The sequence below is a fragment of the Hippopotamus amphibius genome, chromosome 3 (genome assembly GCF_030028045.1).
Source record: "Hippopotamus amphibius kiboko isolate mHipAmp2 chromosome 3, mHipAmp2.hap2, whole genome shotgun sequence".
NCBI lineage: Eukaryota > Metazoa > Chordata > Mammalia > Artiodactyla > Hippopotamidae > Hippopotamus > Hippopotamus amphibius.
Window position 1 is genome coordinate 41,970,774 of NC_080188.1, and position 14,514 is coordinate 41,985,287.

Below are 14,514 nucleotides of genomic sequence, written 5' to 3' on the forward strand. Positions count from 1 at the left end.
CCAGCATTTATCGTTTGAAGACTTTTTGGTGATGGCCATGCCTACTGGTGTGAGGTGATACCACATGATACTTTTGACTTGTATTTCTCTAATAATTAGTGATGTTGAGCTTCCCACTAGCTATCTATTTTACATTTGGTAGTGTATATATGGCAATGCTACTCTCACTTCATCCTAGCTTCCCTTTTGCCCCCCTCCCTGTGTCCTCAAGTCCATTCGCTACATCTGTATCTTTATTCCTGCCCTGTCACTGGGCTCATCAGTACCATTTTTTCTTAGATTATATACATATGAGTTTCCATACAGTATTTGTTTTTCTCTTTCTGGCTTACTTTGCTCTGTATGACAGTCTCTAGGTCCATCCACCTCACCACAGATAACTCAATTTCATTCCTTTTTATGGCTGAGTAATATTCCATTGTATATATGTGCCACATCATCTTTATGCATTCATCAGTTGATGGGCATTTAGGTTGCTTCCATGTCCTGGCTAGCACATAGAAGGAAAGTACCTCAACATAATAAAAGCCATGTATGTCAAACCAAGAGCCAACATCATTCTCAATAAGGAAAACAAAAGCATTCCCTCTAAGGACAGGAATAAGACAAGGGTGCCCAGTCTCGCCATTATTTTTTATCATAGTTTTGGAAGTTTTAGCCACAGCAATCAGAGAAGAAAATGAAATGAAAGGAATCCAAATTGGAAAAGAAGTAAAATTGTCACTCTTTGCAGATGACATGATATTATACATAGGAAACCCTAAAGTTGCTACCAGAAACCTACTAGCACTAATCAACGAATTTAGTAATGTCTCAGGATACAAAATTATTGCACAAAAGTCTCTTGTATTCCTATACACTAACAGCAAAATAGCAGAAAGAGAAATTAAGGAAATACTCTCTTTTACCATTGCAACAAAAAGAATAAAATACCTAGGAATAAACCTGCCTAAGGAGGCAAAAGACTTATACCCAGAAAACTATAAGATACTGATGAAAGAAATCAAAATGACAAAAACAGATGGAGAGATTACTACATTCTTGGATTGGAAGAATCAATATTGTGAAAATGACTGTACTACCCAAAGCCATCTATAGATTCAATTCAATCGTAGGTATTTTATTCTTTTTGATGTGATGGTAAATGGTTATGTTTTCTTAATGTCTCTTTCTGATCTTTTGTTGTTAGTGTATAGGAATGCAAGAGATTTCTGTGTATTATCTTTGTATACTGCAACTTTACCAAATTCATTGGTGAGCTCTAGTAGTTTTCTAGTAGCATATTTAAGATTTTCTATTTACAGTATCATGTCACCTGCGAACAGTGATAGTTTTACTTCTTCTTTTCCAATTTGGATTCCTTTTATTTTTTTTTTTTTCTCTCTGACTGTCATAACTAGGACTTCCTAAAGGAATTTCTGTGGGCAGTGGATAAACATTGAGGCCGCAACTGGAAATAAGAAAATCACAAATGGTAAAGCTGACTGGTAAAGACAAACATATAGTAAAGGTAGGATAGCATCCACACACAAATATGACATCAAAACCAGCAATCATAAGAAGAGGAGATTACAAATGTAGGATAAGGCGTTGGAAACTAAAAGACCAGCAACTTAAAGCAAACTTTTACATATATATAGACTGTTATATCAAAACTTCATGGGAAATGCAAGCCATAAAACTACAATAGATACACACAAGAAAGAAAAAGTATTCCAAACACAATCCTAAAGATGGTCATGCAACCACAAGAGAAAAGAACAAAAGGAGGGAAGAAAAAAAACTATAAAAACAAATTCAAAACAATTACAAAAATGGCAATAAGAACATACATATTGATAATTAGCTTAAATGTAAATGGTTAAATGCTCTGACCAAATACATAGACTGGCTTAATTGATAAAGAAAGCAAGGCCCTTATATAAACTGTCTACAAGAGGCCCACTTCAGACCTATAGACACATACAGACTAAAAGTGAGGGGATGGAAAAGGATATTCCATGCAGATGGAGATTAAAAGAAAGCTGGAGTAGTAATACTCATATCAGACAAAATAGACTTTAAAATAAAGACTGTTACAAGAGACAAGGAAGGACACTACACAATGACGAAGGGATCAATCCCAAAGGAAGATATAACAATTGTAAATATATGCACCCATAGTAGGAGAACAGCCATAAAAGCGGAAAGCAACAACACAATAATAGTGGGGGACTTTAACACCACACCTAGGCCAATGGACAGATCATCCAAACAGAAAATCAGTAAGGAAATACAAGTCTTAAATGACACATTAGATCAGATAGACATAATTAATATTTACAGGCCATTCTGTCTGAAAGCAGCAGAATACACTTTCTCCTCTAGTGCACATGGAACATTCTGCAGGATAGATTACATCTTGGGTCACAAATCAAGCCTTGGTAAATTTAACAAAATTAAAATCATATCAAGTATCTTATCCAGGCACAATGCTATAATATTAGAAATCAATTGCAGAAAAAAAGCTGGAAAAAACAAACACATGGAGGCTAAACATTATGTTACTAAACAACCAATGGATCACTCAAGAAACCAAAGAGGAAATCAAAAAATACCTAGAAACAAATGACAATGAAAACATGATGATCCAAAACCTATGGGATGCAGCAAAAGCAGTTCTAAGAGGGATGTTTATAGCAATACAATCCTACCTCACAAAACAAGAAAAATCCCCCCAACAAGTCTAGCCTTACATCGAAAAGAACTAAGGAAAGAACAACAACAACAGCAGCAAACCCAAAGTTAATAGAGGGAAAAAATCATAAAGACCAGAGCAGAAATAAATGAAATAGAAACAAAGAAAAGAATAGCAAAGATCAATGAAACTAAAAGCTGGTTCCTTGAGAGGATAAAATTGACAAATCTTTAGCCAGACTCATCCAGAAAAAAGGGGAGAAGTTCCAAATGAATAAAATTAGAAATAAGAAAGAAGTTACAATGGACACTTTAAAATTACAAAGGATCATACGAGAGTACTACTAGCAACTATACACCAATAAAATGGACAACCTAGAAGAAATGGACAAATTCTTAGAAATGTAGACTCTCCCAGGACTGAACCAGGAAGAAATAGAAAATATGAACAGACCAATTACAAGTACTGAAATTAAAGCTGTGATTCAAAAACGTCCAACAAACAAAAGTGTAGGACACGATGGCTTCAAAGGTGAATTCTATCAAACATTTAGAGAAGAGCTGACACCCACCCTTCTTAAACTCTTCCAAAAACTTGCAGAGGAAGGAATTCTCCCAAGCTCATTCTATGAGGCCAGCCTCACCCTGATACTAAAACCAGACAAAGATATCACAGAAACAGAAAATTACAGAGCAATAACACTAAGGAATATAGACGCAAAAATTCTCAACAAAATAGTAGCAAATAGAATCCAACAACACATTAAAAGGATCATATACCATGTTCAAGTGGGATTTATCCCAGGGATGCAAGGATTCTTCAATATACCCAAATCAATCAATGTGATACACCACATTAGCAAACTGAACAATAAAACCATATGCTTATCTCAATAGATGCAGAAAAGGCTTTTGACAAAATTCAACACCCTTTTATGACAAAAACTCTCCAGAAAGTGGGCATAGAGGGAACCTACCTTAACATTATAAAGGCCATATATGACAAACCAATAGCAAACATCATTCTCAACAGTGAAAAATGGAAAGCATTTCCTCTAAGGTCGGGAACAAGACAAAGATGTCCTCTCTTGCCACTTTTACCCAACATAATTTTGGAGAGACAGTACTTGGTTCTTCTAACCCTTCCTTGATGCAACACTTAAGAACTCTATATTAATGCAATTGAATATTCAATGTTTTTATGAAGATGCTTTTTAGATTAAATGTTTAAATGGGTATGACCTCCACAAAATAATTTTTGAAAGTAATTTCCGTATAAATATAAGAATTTTCATAATCAATTGGAACTTAAATTACTGTAATGATCTATTTAATTAAAGGTAGAAAAAAAAGTGTCTCTGGTAGTTTAAGGACAACATCACTCAGTTATAACCTAGAATGGTATCAATAAACATATAGTTTGCTCTAACATCGTAGAGTATACTGCATAAATATTTTACCATATTATTAATGTTTTAACTATTTAAACAGAAGAATCACTATTTAGGATTATTTTCAGAATCTACGTTCTCAATTCCATGTTCAGCTAGGGCTACATTCAAAATCATAAATTGAAACAAAATATAGTCCCAAGTCATCCTGTGAATCAAGGCTATTATTTTGATTCTCTTTTATTCTCTGTCACGTTAAGTGTATTGTTTATATGCTTCAGATTAGAAAAACAAAAACCAAAAAAACAAAACAAGGTTAGGTTATGTGGATGCCTTAAAACCTAGACACAAATCTGACTGACTGTTTAACAGTAGCGGATGATTAAGTTTTACCTCATTATTTAAGGAAAACACTGCAATATATTTTCCTGCTAGTAATGCCAGGTTTAAAGCAACGTAGCAATCAAATATCTCTTTTTAACATTTATACTTTTTCTTCAGAGTTCAGTTAAGTTGACACTAACAATAACAATAGCTTTTCCTACATTTTAAAAGTACACTTTTAAGGAGATCTTCACGGATGTTAAAATAACTGCCCCTCAAAAAATACAATTATCTGACCTTCTGTGGAATCTGGGCCAGGGCTGATGCAATCACATTAGACTTTTCTTCTGTGAGGTTTTTGATCATTGACCCCAGAGTAAACACCACAACTCCATCTTCTCCAGAGCTTTGAACAAACTCTTCAAACTCCTGTAAGGAAAACAGTCTTTGAAATATGAAAGTTTACAGTTACACGAATGAGTCGCACACTTTTCTCAGTGTGTCTGAATTATTAGAACAATTCTGTACTTTCATAGGTTAATCATTTCAGAGTATCAAATATGACCTGAAATCATGGGTTATTAGGCAAATTAAAAATTATTTATACTAAAGGTTCATCTGGGGTACCTTATTTGATGTATGTGTGTGTCTGTGTGCATGTTGTTTGTGTTCACAAATTATTGACTACACATTATCTTCTGCCATTTGCTGAGCTCTTTACATGTATCATTTGACTTAGATATACAGTAATCTTAAGACATATGCATACATTTACAGATGAGAAAGCTATCTCAGTAAGGTTAAGAAATTTGTCCAAGTCTACACAGCCGTAGCTGACAGAGCCAAATTTCTAGCTTAAAGTTAAATAGTTCTGGTGCTTCACTTTATGTTTAGCCTTGGATGCTAATAAGATTATCTTTCATTTTTCTGCTGAATCATGGTCAATACAATGACATAATCTTGGTATATTTACTTTTTTCTCTTTTCTACATTTCAAGTCTCTTTTATTTTGGTTATATTGGTTCTTTACATAAGCTTCCACAAACACAATTAGGACTGAGGCAGCCATATAACACCTGACCAGATAGGTAATGCAGAAAAACCTATAAAGCATGCTCTGAGGATGATAGGAATATAATATCTTTGGATTCAAAATAAAAACAGCATATTTAATGCGACTGAAATAAAAATAAATCTTTTCATCCTAGGTCGAACTACGAACAAAACTAAGTCAAATAACACAAGAAAAGAAGGTGTGAGGCTTGAAATGGAAAGACAAGGAAACGATTTATATTAAAGGATTGAGTCACATGATTATGGAGGCTGGCAAGTTTAATCTGCAGAACAAGCCTGCAGGCTGGAGACTCAGAGAAGAGCCACTGCTGTAGTTCAGATCTGAAGGCTGTCTACTGCTAGACTTCAGTCTTTTGTTCTATTCAGGTCTTCAACTAAGTGGATGAGGCTCCCCCACATAATGGAGAGCAATTAGTTTATTCAAGGTCCACATATTTAAAAGTTAATGACATCCAAAAATACCCTCTCCGAAACTTCCAGAATAATGTTTCTTTAATACAATAATGTTTGTCTACTAATAGCTGGGTACCTGGCCCAGGCAACTTGAAAGGTAAAATTAACCATTACACTGTGTGTATAGATGCTTTAACTTAATATGTAAGGCTATCTTTACATTTATGTTCAATTATAGCATAGTATACTTGAGATACTGGGAAATATTTAAAATTTGTATAAAAATACATCTTCATCAATAATGAATGAACTGTGAAAAGGAAAAGGAAATATATGGGGGCTACTTCTGTCAGATAACAATACGTAGTACAAAATATAGGCTACTGACCTACTTATTGCAGTGTAATAGTTTAAGGGAATAATGACCATTAATTTCGGTGTCTGTGTTCTCAGTTTGCAGATCAAATACTATCAATGATATACTAGAAATCATTCTAAGAGATAAATACTCAAATAGGAAAATAATAAGCACATTTAATTACCTGAGGTAGGGGCTTTGCAGGCTTACAGTGCAGTCCTCCAACAAATTCAAAATTAGGTAAATAAGGTTGAGGAAATTCAAAATCCCAGTTAGTTCGCAACAACCACATTTCAGCTTTCCCCAACATCTCACATAGTGTGGTAGGTTTTCCTGAATAAAAATGAAGGATAACAGAGGGAAAACAAACTGATAGGTTAAACGTAAGACATTTCTCCTATTTTTCTAGGAAAAATCATTAAAGACCAATACTAGGCCTATGTAACCTAGGTTAAATCAATTGGCCTTTTCCTCCCAAGAGTACACAATAGTCAGATTATGAATAATTAAACACAGATTTAAGTATGGAGCAAAGTCAAAAGCCTGCTGCGTTCTCTCTGCCAATGGAATGTTTCAGCTTGAGCTAAGCCTGAGCTAAGCCTGAGCCCTACACCTTGTTCAGAATCAGCATATGTTTCTAGCAAGTACAAGAAACTCAGCCAGTGATCCTCGGCCTGCTATGGTAGAGTCACCTCTGCTTCTGGAATTCCAATTTATCTCATCCTCATTGCTCCAAAAGCCTCTGGTTACTTTAAAAAACAACTTGTGCTTTATCCATCTTTTTTTTTTTTTTTCTAGTGTTTTCAAGTGTGCTGTCACAACTAATTACAAACTGAATACTTTTAATAAAGTTTTAAGTGATTATCTCCTTTGCTATAGAAAATGAAAGTTCCTATTTTATAAGATTTTATCCTCTTTGGTAAAGGATCTTGCACTGCATGATAATCTGGTGGTGAAATATTTGCTGTTTTGACATATTCAGTTGACAAACACTACAAAAAGTTCTTTGAACTGAAGTGGAAACTAAGTGAACATTTACAGAATGAGAACTCAGATTAGTGACTCTGAATTGAATCATCTTCCTTAGTTTGGAACCAGAGCTTCATTTCCGAATTCTAGTCGATTACTGTGATATAGGGAACCTTACCCAGAGTTTTGGTGTCCTTTTGAAATATGTACTCCATATCACTGCTATGAGGAATTCATAGCTGTCTGGTTTCTCACCACAGGGCTTTTTGAATATTCTCCTTGATGTTCTAAGTGTGCTAAAGTTTTGATTAGAAAATACAATGCATTTTGAACTGCTAGGAAAACCTATCTGCATAAGCGATCACAAGCAAATCTCAGTAAATTACGGGTTTGATTCTGGTCATGACAAAATCCATACTCAGCACATATCCCATTTTGGAGACTTCTTGGTGTCAGCCATGGGTATAATATTATTATTATTTTTTTCTATGATGCTTCACTCCCTCATTCTTTTTATGGTAGTTTAATTGAGATATAATTCATATATACCACACAATCCTTCCTTTTAAATACACAAGTGATTAGTTTTTAGTATATTCAAAAAGGTGTGCAACCATCTCCACTATTAAATTTTAGAAAATGCCATTACCCCAAAAGAAATTCTGTATCCATAGGCAGCCATTCTCCATTTCTCCCTCTTTGCAACCCGTGACAACCACTAATCTACATTTCTCTGTCTATTCCAGACTAATCTTATTTCCCTTAATATAAATGAAATCATACACTATGTGATCTTTTATGCTGCCTTCTTTCACTTAGCATAATGTTTTCAAGGTTCATCCCTGTGGTCATGTGTATCAGTACTTCATTACATTTTGTTGCTGAATAATATTTTGTATGGTTATGCTTCATTTTGTTTATCCATTCATCAGTTGATGAATTTGAGTTGTTTTCATATTAAGCTACTATGAATAATGCTGCTCTGAGCATTCATATATATGTTTTGTGTGGACATATGTCTTCATTTTTCTTGGTTATAGACACAGGAGTAAAATCGTGGGGTCCTATGGTTGGTTCTCTCTCTTTCATATCAAGAACACAACTTTTACCTGTTAAATCTCTACTCCTGATTTAGTAAACTAGTGTGCTTAATGCACCTTATTGAACTGAAGACAATATAGTATAAGAAGGAAAAAAAGAAATGATATGGATAAAGAGATTTTGAGAAAATATCTCAAACTTGGAAAGACATTTCCCACATTTCCAAAAGCATATATCACTTTTATATTATGTTGGGGCATTTGCTGAAAAATGAATGATTGAAGGATTTTTTTCATCTTTAGGACAAAGTGTATGTGTTTTACCTTGCCATTTATTTTTGATTTACTATGGACTTTTGCGTTAAAATATATTGAGGCTGATCCTTCCTAGGTGACACAGTGGTTAAGAATCCGCCTGCCAATGCAGGGACACGGGTTTGATCCCTGCTTCAGGAAGATCCCACATGCCATGTAGCAACTAAGTCTGTGTGCCACAACTATTGAGTCTGCGCTCTACAGCCTGTGAGTCACAATTATTGAGCCCATGTGTGCAACCACTGAAGCCCACATGGCTAGAGCCTGTGCTCTGCAACAAGTGAAGCCACGGCAATGAGGAGCCTGCACACCACAATGAACAGTAGCCCCCACTCGCTGCAAATAAAGCCTGCATGCAGCAATGAAGACTCAACACAGCCAATAAATAAAAATAAATAAATAAATTTATAAAATACATTGAAGTTAAGTGTTAACTGGCACACTTCTGTATGGTAGAAAAGATCATCCCCCAAAGTATGATTTTATTGCCCTATAGGATTTTTTAAAAATTTATTTATTTTGTTTTTATTTATTGGCTGTGTTGAGACCTCATCACTGCACATGGGCTTTCTCTAGTTGTGGTGAGTTCATTGTGGTGCATGCGCTTCTCAGTGCGGTGGCTTCTCTTGATGTGGAGCACAGGCTTTAAGCACGCAGCCTTCAGTAGTTGCATCACATGGGCTCAGTAGTTGTGGCTCACAGGCTCTAGAGCACAGGCTCAATAATTGTGGCACATGGGCTTAGTTGCTCTGCGGCATGTGGGATATTCCCCGCCCAGGGCTTGAATCCGTGACCCCTGCCTTGTCAGGGAGATTCTTAACCACTGTGCTACCAGGGAAGCCCTGCCCTAAAGGATTTTGACCATTTCTGTGTCTAACCTAGTACTATTATCCTAACATTCCTTTATTCCCCAAAAGGTTTATAAATAGTTCCTCAAATAACTTTTTGAAATGAATTCTTACTAGTTTCCTCATCAATTATTTGAATATATCTATGACATTTCAATTAATAATTTCATAAGTTATGAGTCATATTTCTTAAATTTGGAAAACATACTTGGAATGCATTATATAATGAAGATCCTAAATTCTAAATAGCCAAATCACATCTATATCTTATAGCATTTTAACATTTATGAGAGTAGACAAAATGTGTTTCTTCTATTTGCCAAACTTTTATTCTTCTTTCTCAGATTATTGATATATTCCCCCAAAGAATATTCTAAGTTGCTAAGAACTAGGAAAGAATCAGGGACAGAGTAACATCCTATCACTAATGCTTCACTTGAAAAGATGTTTCTAAACTGAGTGTCAAACTGCTGGAACCAGAAGTAAACAAACAACTTCAATGCAGCTGTAGATCAATCAATGCCTGATCCATGACTCAGAAAATGTCACCAGGATGAGATTTTAAGTTATCTCTTCTCAGTTTTGCCTTTTGTAGCTTGGACTCTGAACATGGATGCTCGATGGGTACAGCAATTTCTACCCATTTTTTTTTAGGATCATGTCTAGAGATATAGGCACCTGTTTCTGTCACAAAATGTCCAGAAAAGTCTCAGTGCAACATGTCAACCTTGATTAGGTGATATGCCTTTTGAACATATTCCATATTCCTGGGCAGCGTAGATCATTTCAAGCACTCATGTTGTTTGTGAGTTGTTGAATAATTTCTCAGAGGAAATTTTGAACAGATACTCAAAAAAAAAAAAGTGGCTATATAAAACAAGATATCACAACTATAAATGACTTTAAAAAGATTTTTAGGAATAAAAACAATTTTTAATAATAGTAGGGTATTAGAGATATATTTGTTAAAAATTTGTAAGAAGGAAAATAATTTTAAAATTCATATAAAGTGAAAAAGTTCCCAAATAGTCAAATCAATCCTGAGAAAGAAAAACAAACCTGGAGGCATCACACTTTTCTGATTTTAAGCAATATTATAAAAGCTATAGTAATCAACACAGTATGGTACAGGCATAAATACAGGCATGCGGTCCAATGGAAGAGAATCAAGAGCCCCAAAATAAACCCATGCCTGTATAGTCAACTAATATTTCTCAAGGAGCCAAAAATACTCAATGGAGCAAAACAGTGTTTTAAATAATCCTTGCTGAAAAAATGGATATTCACATGCAAAAGAAAAAACTAGACCTTGATTTTACTCCACTTCAAATATTGTATTGAGATGGATTAAAGACTTAAATATAAGACCTAAAACCATAACATTCCTGAAAGAAAACAAAGGGGAAATGACTCTTGATGTGGGTCTTTGCAATGAATTTAAAATGTGACACCTAAAACATATGTAACAAAATTAAAAATAAACAAGTGGGACTACTTCCAACTAATACCTTCTGCACACTGCACAGAAAAATAAATGATCGCCAAAATAAGAAGGCACCCTATGAAATGAGAGAAAATATTTGCAAACCATATGACTGAGTAGATATTACAACCTAAAATATAGAAGGAACTCACACAATGCAATAGCACAAAAACAAATAATTCAATAAAAAATTAGCTAAGGACCTTAACAAACATTTTTTCCAAAGAAAATATTCAAATAGTCAATACGAATATGAAATGGTGCTCAACATTACTAATCATCAAGGAAATTCAAAGCAAAGCCTGAATTATCATTTCACACCTGCTTTGATGGCTGTCATCAAAAGAGTAAGAGACAACAAATGCTGGTAAGGATGTAGCAAAAAGAGAGGGCTTGTACATTGTTGGTGGGAATGTAGATTGGTGTAGCCATTATGGAAAATAGTATGGACGTTGCTCAAAATTTAAAAATAAAAGTACCATATGATCCAGCAATTCTACTTCTGGCTATATATCTAAAGGAAAACAAATCACTGCCCTCCTATGCTTACTGCAGCATTATTTACAATAGCCAAAAGCATGGAAACAACCTAAGTGTTTATGGATAAGTGAATGGATAAAGAAAAGATTGTTATATATACAATGGAATATTATTGTCATGAGAAAGAAGGAAAAGTTGCCATTGGCCTCAACATAGATGGACCTTGAGGATGTTATCTTAAGTGAAGTAAGACAGAGAAATGTATCACTTTTATGTGGAATCTAAAACGAAAACAAAACAAAAACTTAAATGAACTCATAGAAACAGAGAAGATTGGTAGTTGCCAGATACGGGGGTTGGGGAGTGGGCACAATAGGTAAATGAAGGTGGTCAAATGGTACAAACTTCCCCTTCTAAAATAAGTAATCCAGGGGATGTAATTTACAGCATGGAGCCTATAGTTAACAATACTGTATTGTATATTTGAAAGGTGCTAAGAGGGTAGATCTTGAGTTCTCAAATAAAAACCTTTTGTAACTATGTGTAGTAATGGATATAATCTAGAGTTATGGTGGTGATTATTTTACAATATGCACAAATATCTAATCATTTTGTTGCATACCTGTGGTGAAACAAAATGATTTAAAGGCAGGACAAGGCAATTTTTACATAAAAATATTCTCTTCCATTTGAGGCACTGCCCAGCTCAAAAGGGCAATGTGCTTTACTGTGCAATGTGCTTCTGCATTATACATTAACTAGATTCCCCTTAGAGACATAGAAAAGCATATTTGAAAAAAAAAAAAAGTAATTTCCTCTTGGCACCAGCAAGGTAATTCCTTGAGAGATAACACTCCTTCCTTAATCCCATAAGGGGTCACAGTGACCCACTGCTCACCTTTTAGGACTACGTAAACTGGCAATATATTGCTTTGATATATAACTCTTTGATGTATAACCCTTTCCCTCAAAAACTTATATGACTGTGCTTTGACTTCTAATGGGCAGAACATTCCTCAGATCTTCCCAACAGACTCTCTCCAGGGTTATGAATCCTCAGGTTGGCTCAAATAATATTTTCCATTTCTTTCTTAGGTTGACCATTGATTAATTTTTTTGTCACTATGTGAAACTAATTCAATGTTACAGGTTAAGAGTATCTTAATAAAAATCTAACTTAATAATGTAAGAAGGGTACTGCTTTCTCTAATTGACCTCATGTGAAATTTCCTTAATACAATCATATGAAAAAATTTTTAATACAAAATACATTATGCAAGAGGAAATAAGAAGGGGTAAGTGGACTTGCTAAAACAGAGAAAAACTTTGTGCTCAGGGTCAAAGCTCACTAGTTGACCTCTGATGCAATTTAAAATAGAACAACAAGAACAAAACAATGAGGTGATGTTAAAAATCTAGCAATACGGTCCTTTAGAAAAAAATCTTCCCCTTTCCCCTTTTGGAAGACAAGAGCAGATGAAACCAAGCTACATTATTTATTTTCTAGTTTCATGCTCACCACATGCCAAACCTGGCCACCAATCAACCAAGCCTTTGTAGTATACAAATATAAAGCCTGAGAAACAGCAAGTTAGTCAGAAAGAAAACAGGCCGTATAAGAGGAGAAGTAAACAGTAGGGAAGTAGGTCAAGGTTATGGAACTTAAGCATACTGTCAGATTTGGGTTTTCAAGACATTCAAAAAAAATTAGTAGCATCAAGAAGGATTTATGCATAAATACACAGAATATTTCTCCTCTCATATATTACCAGTACTCACTCATGAAATAAAAATCAAAAAAAAAAAAAGCATTATTATTTTTTTTAAATTGAAAGCAGTGTAGCCACAGGAGCTTGGATCTTCACTTAAAAATACCTTTTGTAAGTTTTCATACAGTCAGAAAAATATTTACAGTTTTTTGTAGGACATAAGAATACTTATTATATACACATTTCTCTTACCTAAAACGTTGCTGTAATACTCATCCCATTCCGGAAATACATAATATAAATGCATCATGTCACTCACTGTATACAATAACCAGTTCTTCAGCCTCTGTAGAAAAGTCATGTTATCTGTCAGTCTTGATGTGCTGCCAGGAACATATGAAGAAGGCATAGGGAGTCCAGCACACAATCTTTCAAGGACATTCCCAAAGGAAAACCGAAAAGAGTATATGAATGGAATATTCAGGATTTCGGCCACCAACTCCCCACAAAGACTTAAAGGGTCAGCAATACAGATATCAAACTTAGCTGCCTGTAGCCTGCTGAGTAATCCCTTATTTGTGATAGCACTGTCACACAGTCTTTTGGCTGATAATAAAAAACCTTTGGTAACTTTTATCAGTTCTATTTGCATGTCCCACCATGAGAGTTTTGGCAATTCAAAAGAAGCTGCATAGAGAATGGTATTGAGCTCTTCCACAAAAGCTTCTTTAGTTATCGAAAGTTGGAGGATCTCCACATTAAAAGGCATCTTGGTATGATCCATCAGAAGACTTGCTGAAGGTACCAGGATAGTTATCTCATGCCCACGAAGGTGAAGTTCTTCCAGAATAACTTTTAAATTAATCCAATGACTAAAATCCACAGGCCATACAAGAACTTTCCCAGTTCTTCCAGAGTCCAAGAGACATAGATGCAACATGAAAAGGACACAGAAAACTGTCACAGTCCTCATAGTTAATTCTTGCTCAAACTAAAACTGGGCTTAAACCAAGTGCATGAAACTCACAATCCAAGGATCTCTCTTTGACTCTCCCAATCAATTTATAGTAGGTTGGGCTGAACTTTGAAATATGTACTTTGTATTATGGATTAAAATGAAATGCAACTTCTTTGATGGGAATAAAAGCTTGATAAACTCAATACACTGAGTTAGGAAAAAATAGTCAGGCTTAAAGTTAAACACAAATCCAGAATAATTTCTAAATAATATTAGAAAATCCAACATCATGTGACTGCATATTCAAGTAAGGCTACATTTTTTAGATTTTTTTCTGGTTTTATTTGAACAGGGATGATCTCTGTAGTGTTTCTCTTACTGATAACACTTCTAGATAGTCTAGATATGAAAGTGGCCATCGCTTACTGCCAGAAGTAGAGAATATGCACACTTTAAAAGATGTTAAGTCAAGAAGATTTATTTTATTTTAGTTTTA

General features: G+C 34.7%; 1 protein-coding gene across 2 annotated transcripts in view; it reads right to left on the reverse strand.

Moving 5' to 3' along the window:
- Nucleotides 1-14,077, reverse strand: part of LOC130850165 (UDP-glucuronosyltransferase 2C1-like) — a 30,711-nt gene extending 16,634 nt beyond the window's left edge. Inside the window, exons 1-3 of one of the 2 annotated variants that reach the window (XM_057729554.1) lie at nt 13,313-14,077; nt 6,401-6,549; nt 4,689-4,820 (exon numbers count right to left, since the gene is read on the reverse strand). In XM_057729554.1, the coding sequence (XP_057585537.1) occupies nt 4,689-4,820; nt 6,401-6,549; nt 13,313-14,033 (1,002 nt within the window). In that variant the 5' untranslated portion in view covers nt 14,034-14,077. The remainder of the gene's footprint in view (nt 1-4,688; nt 4,821-6,400; nt 6,550-13,312) is intronic. The other variant, XM_057729556.1, reaches the window with a different exon arrangement.
- Nucleotides 14,078-14,514: the final 437 nt, after the last annotated feature.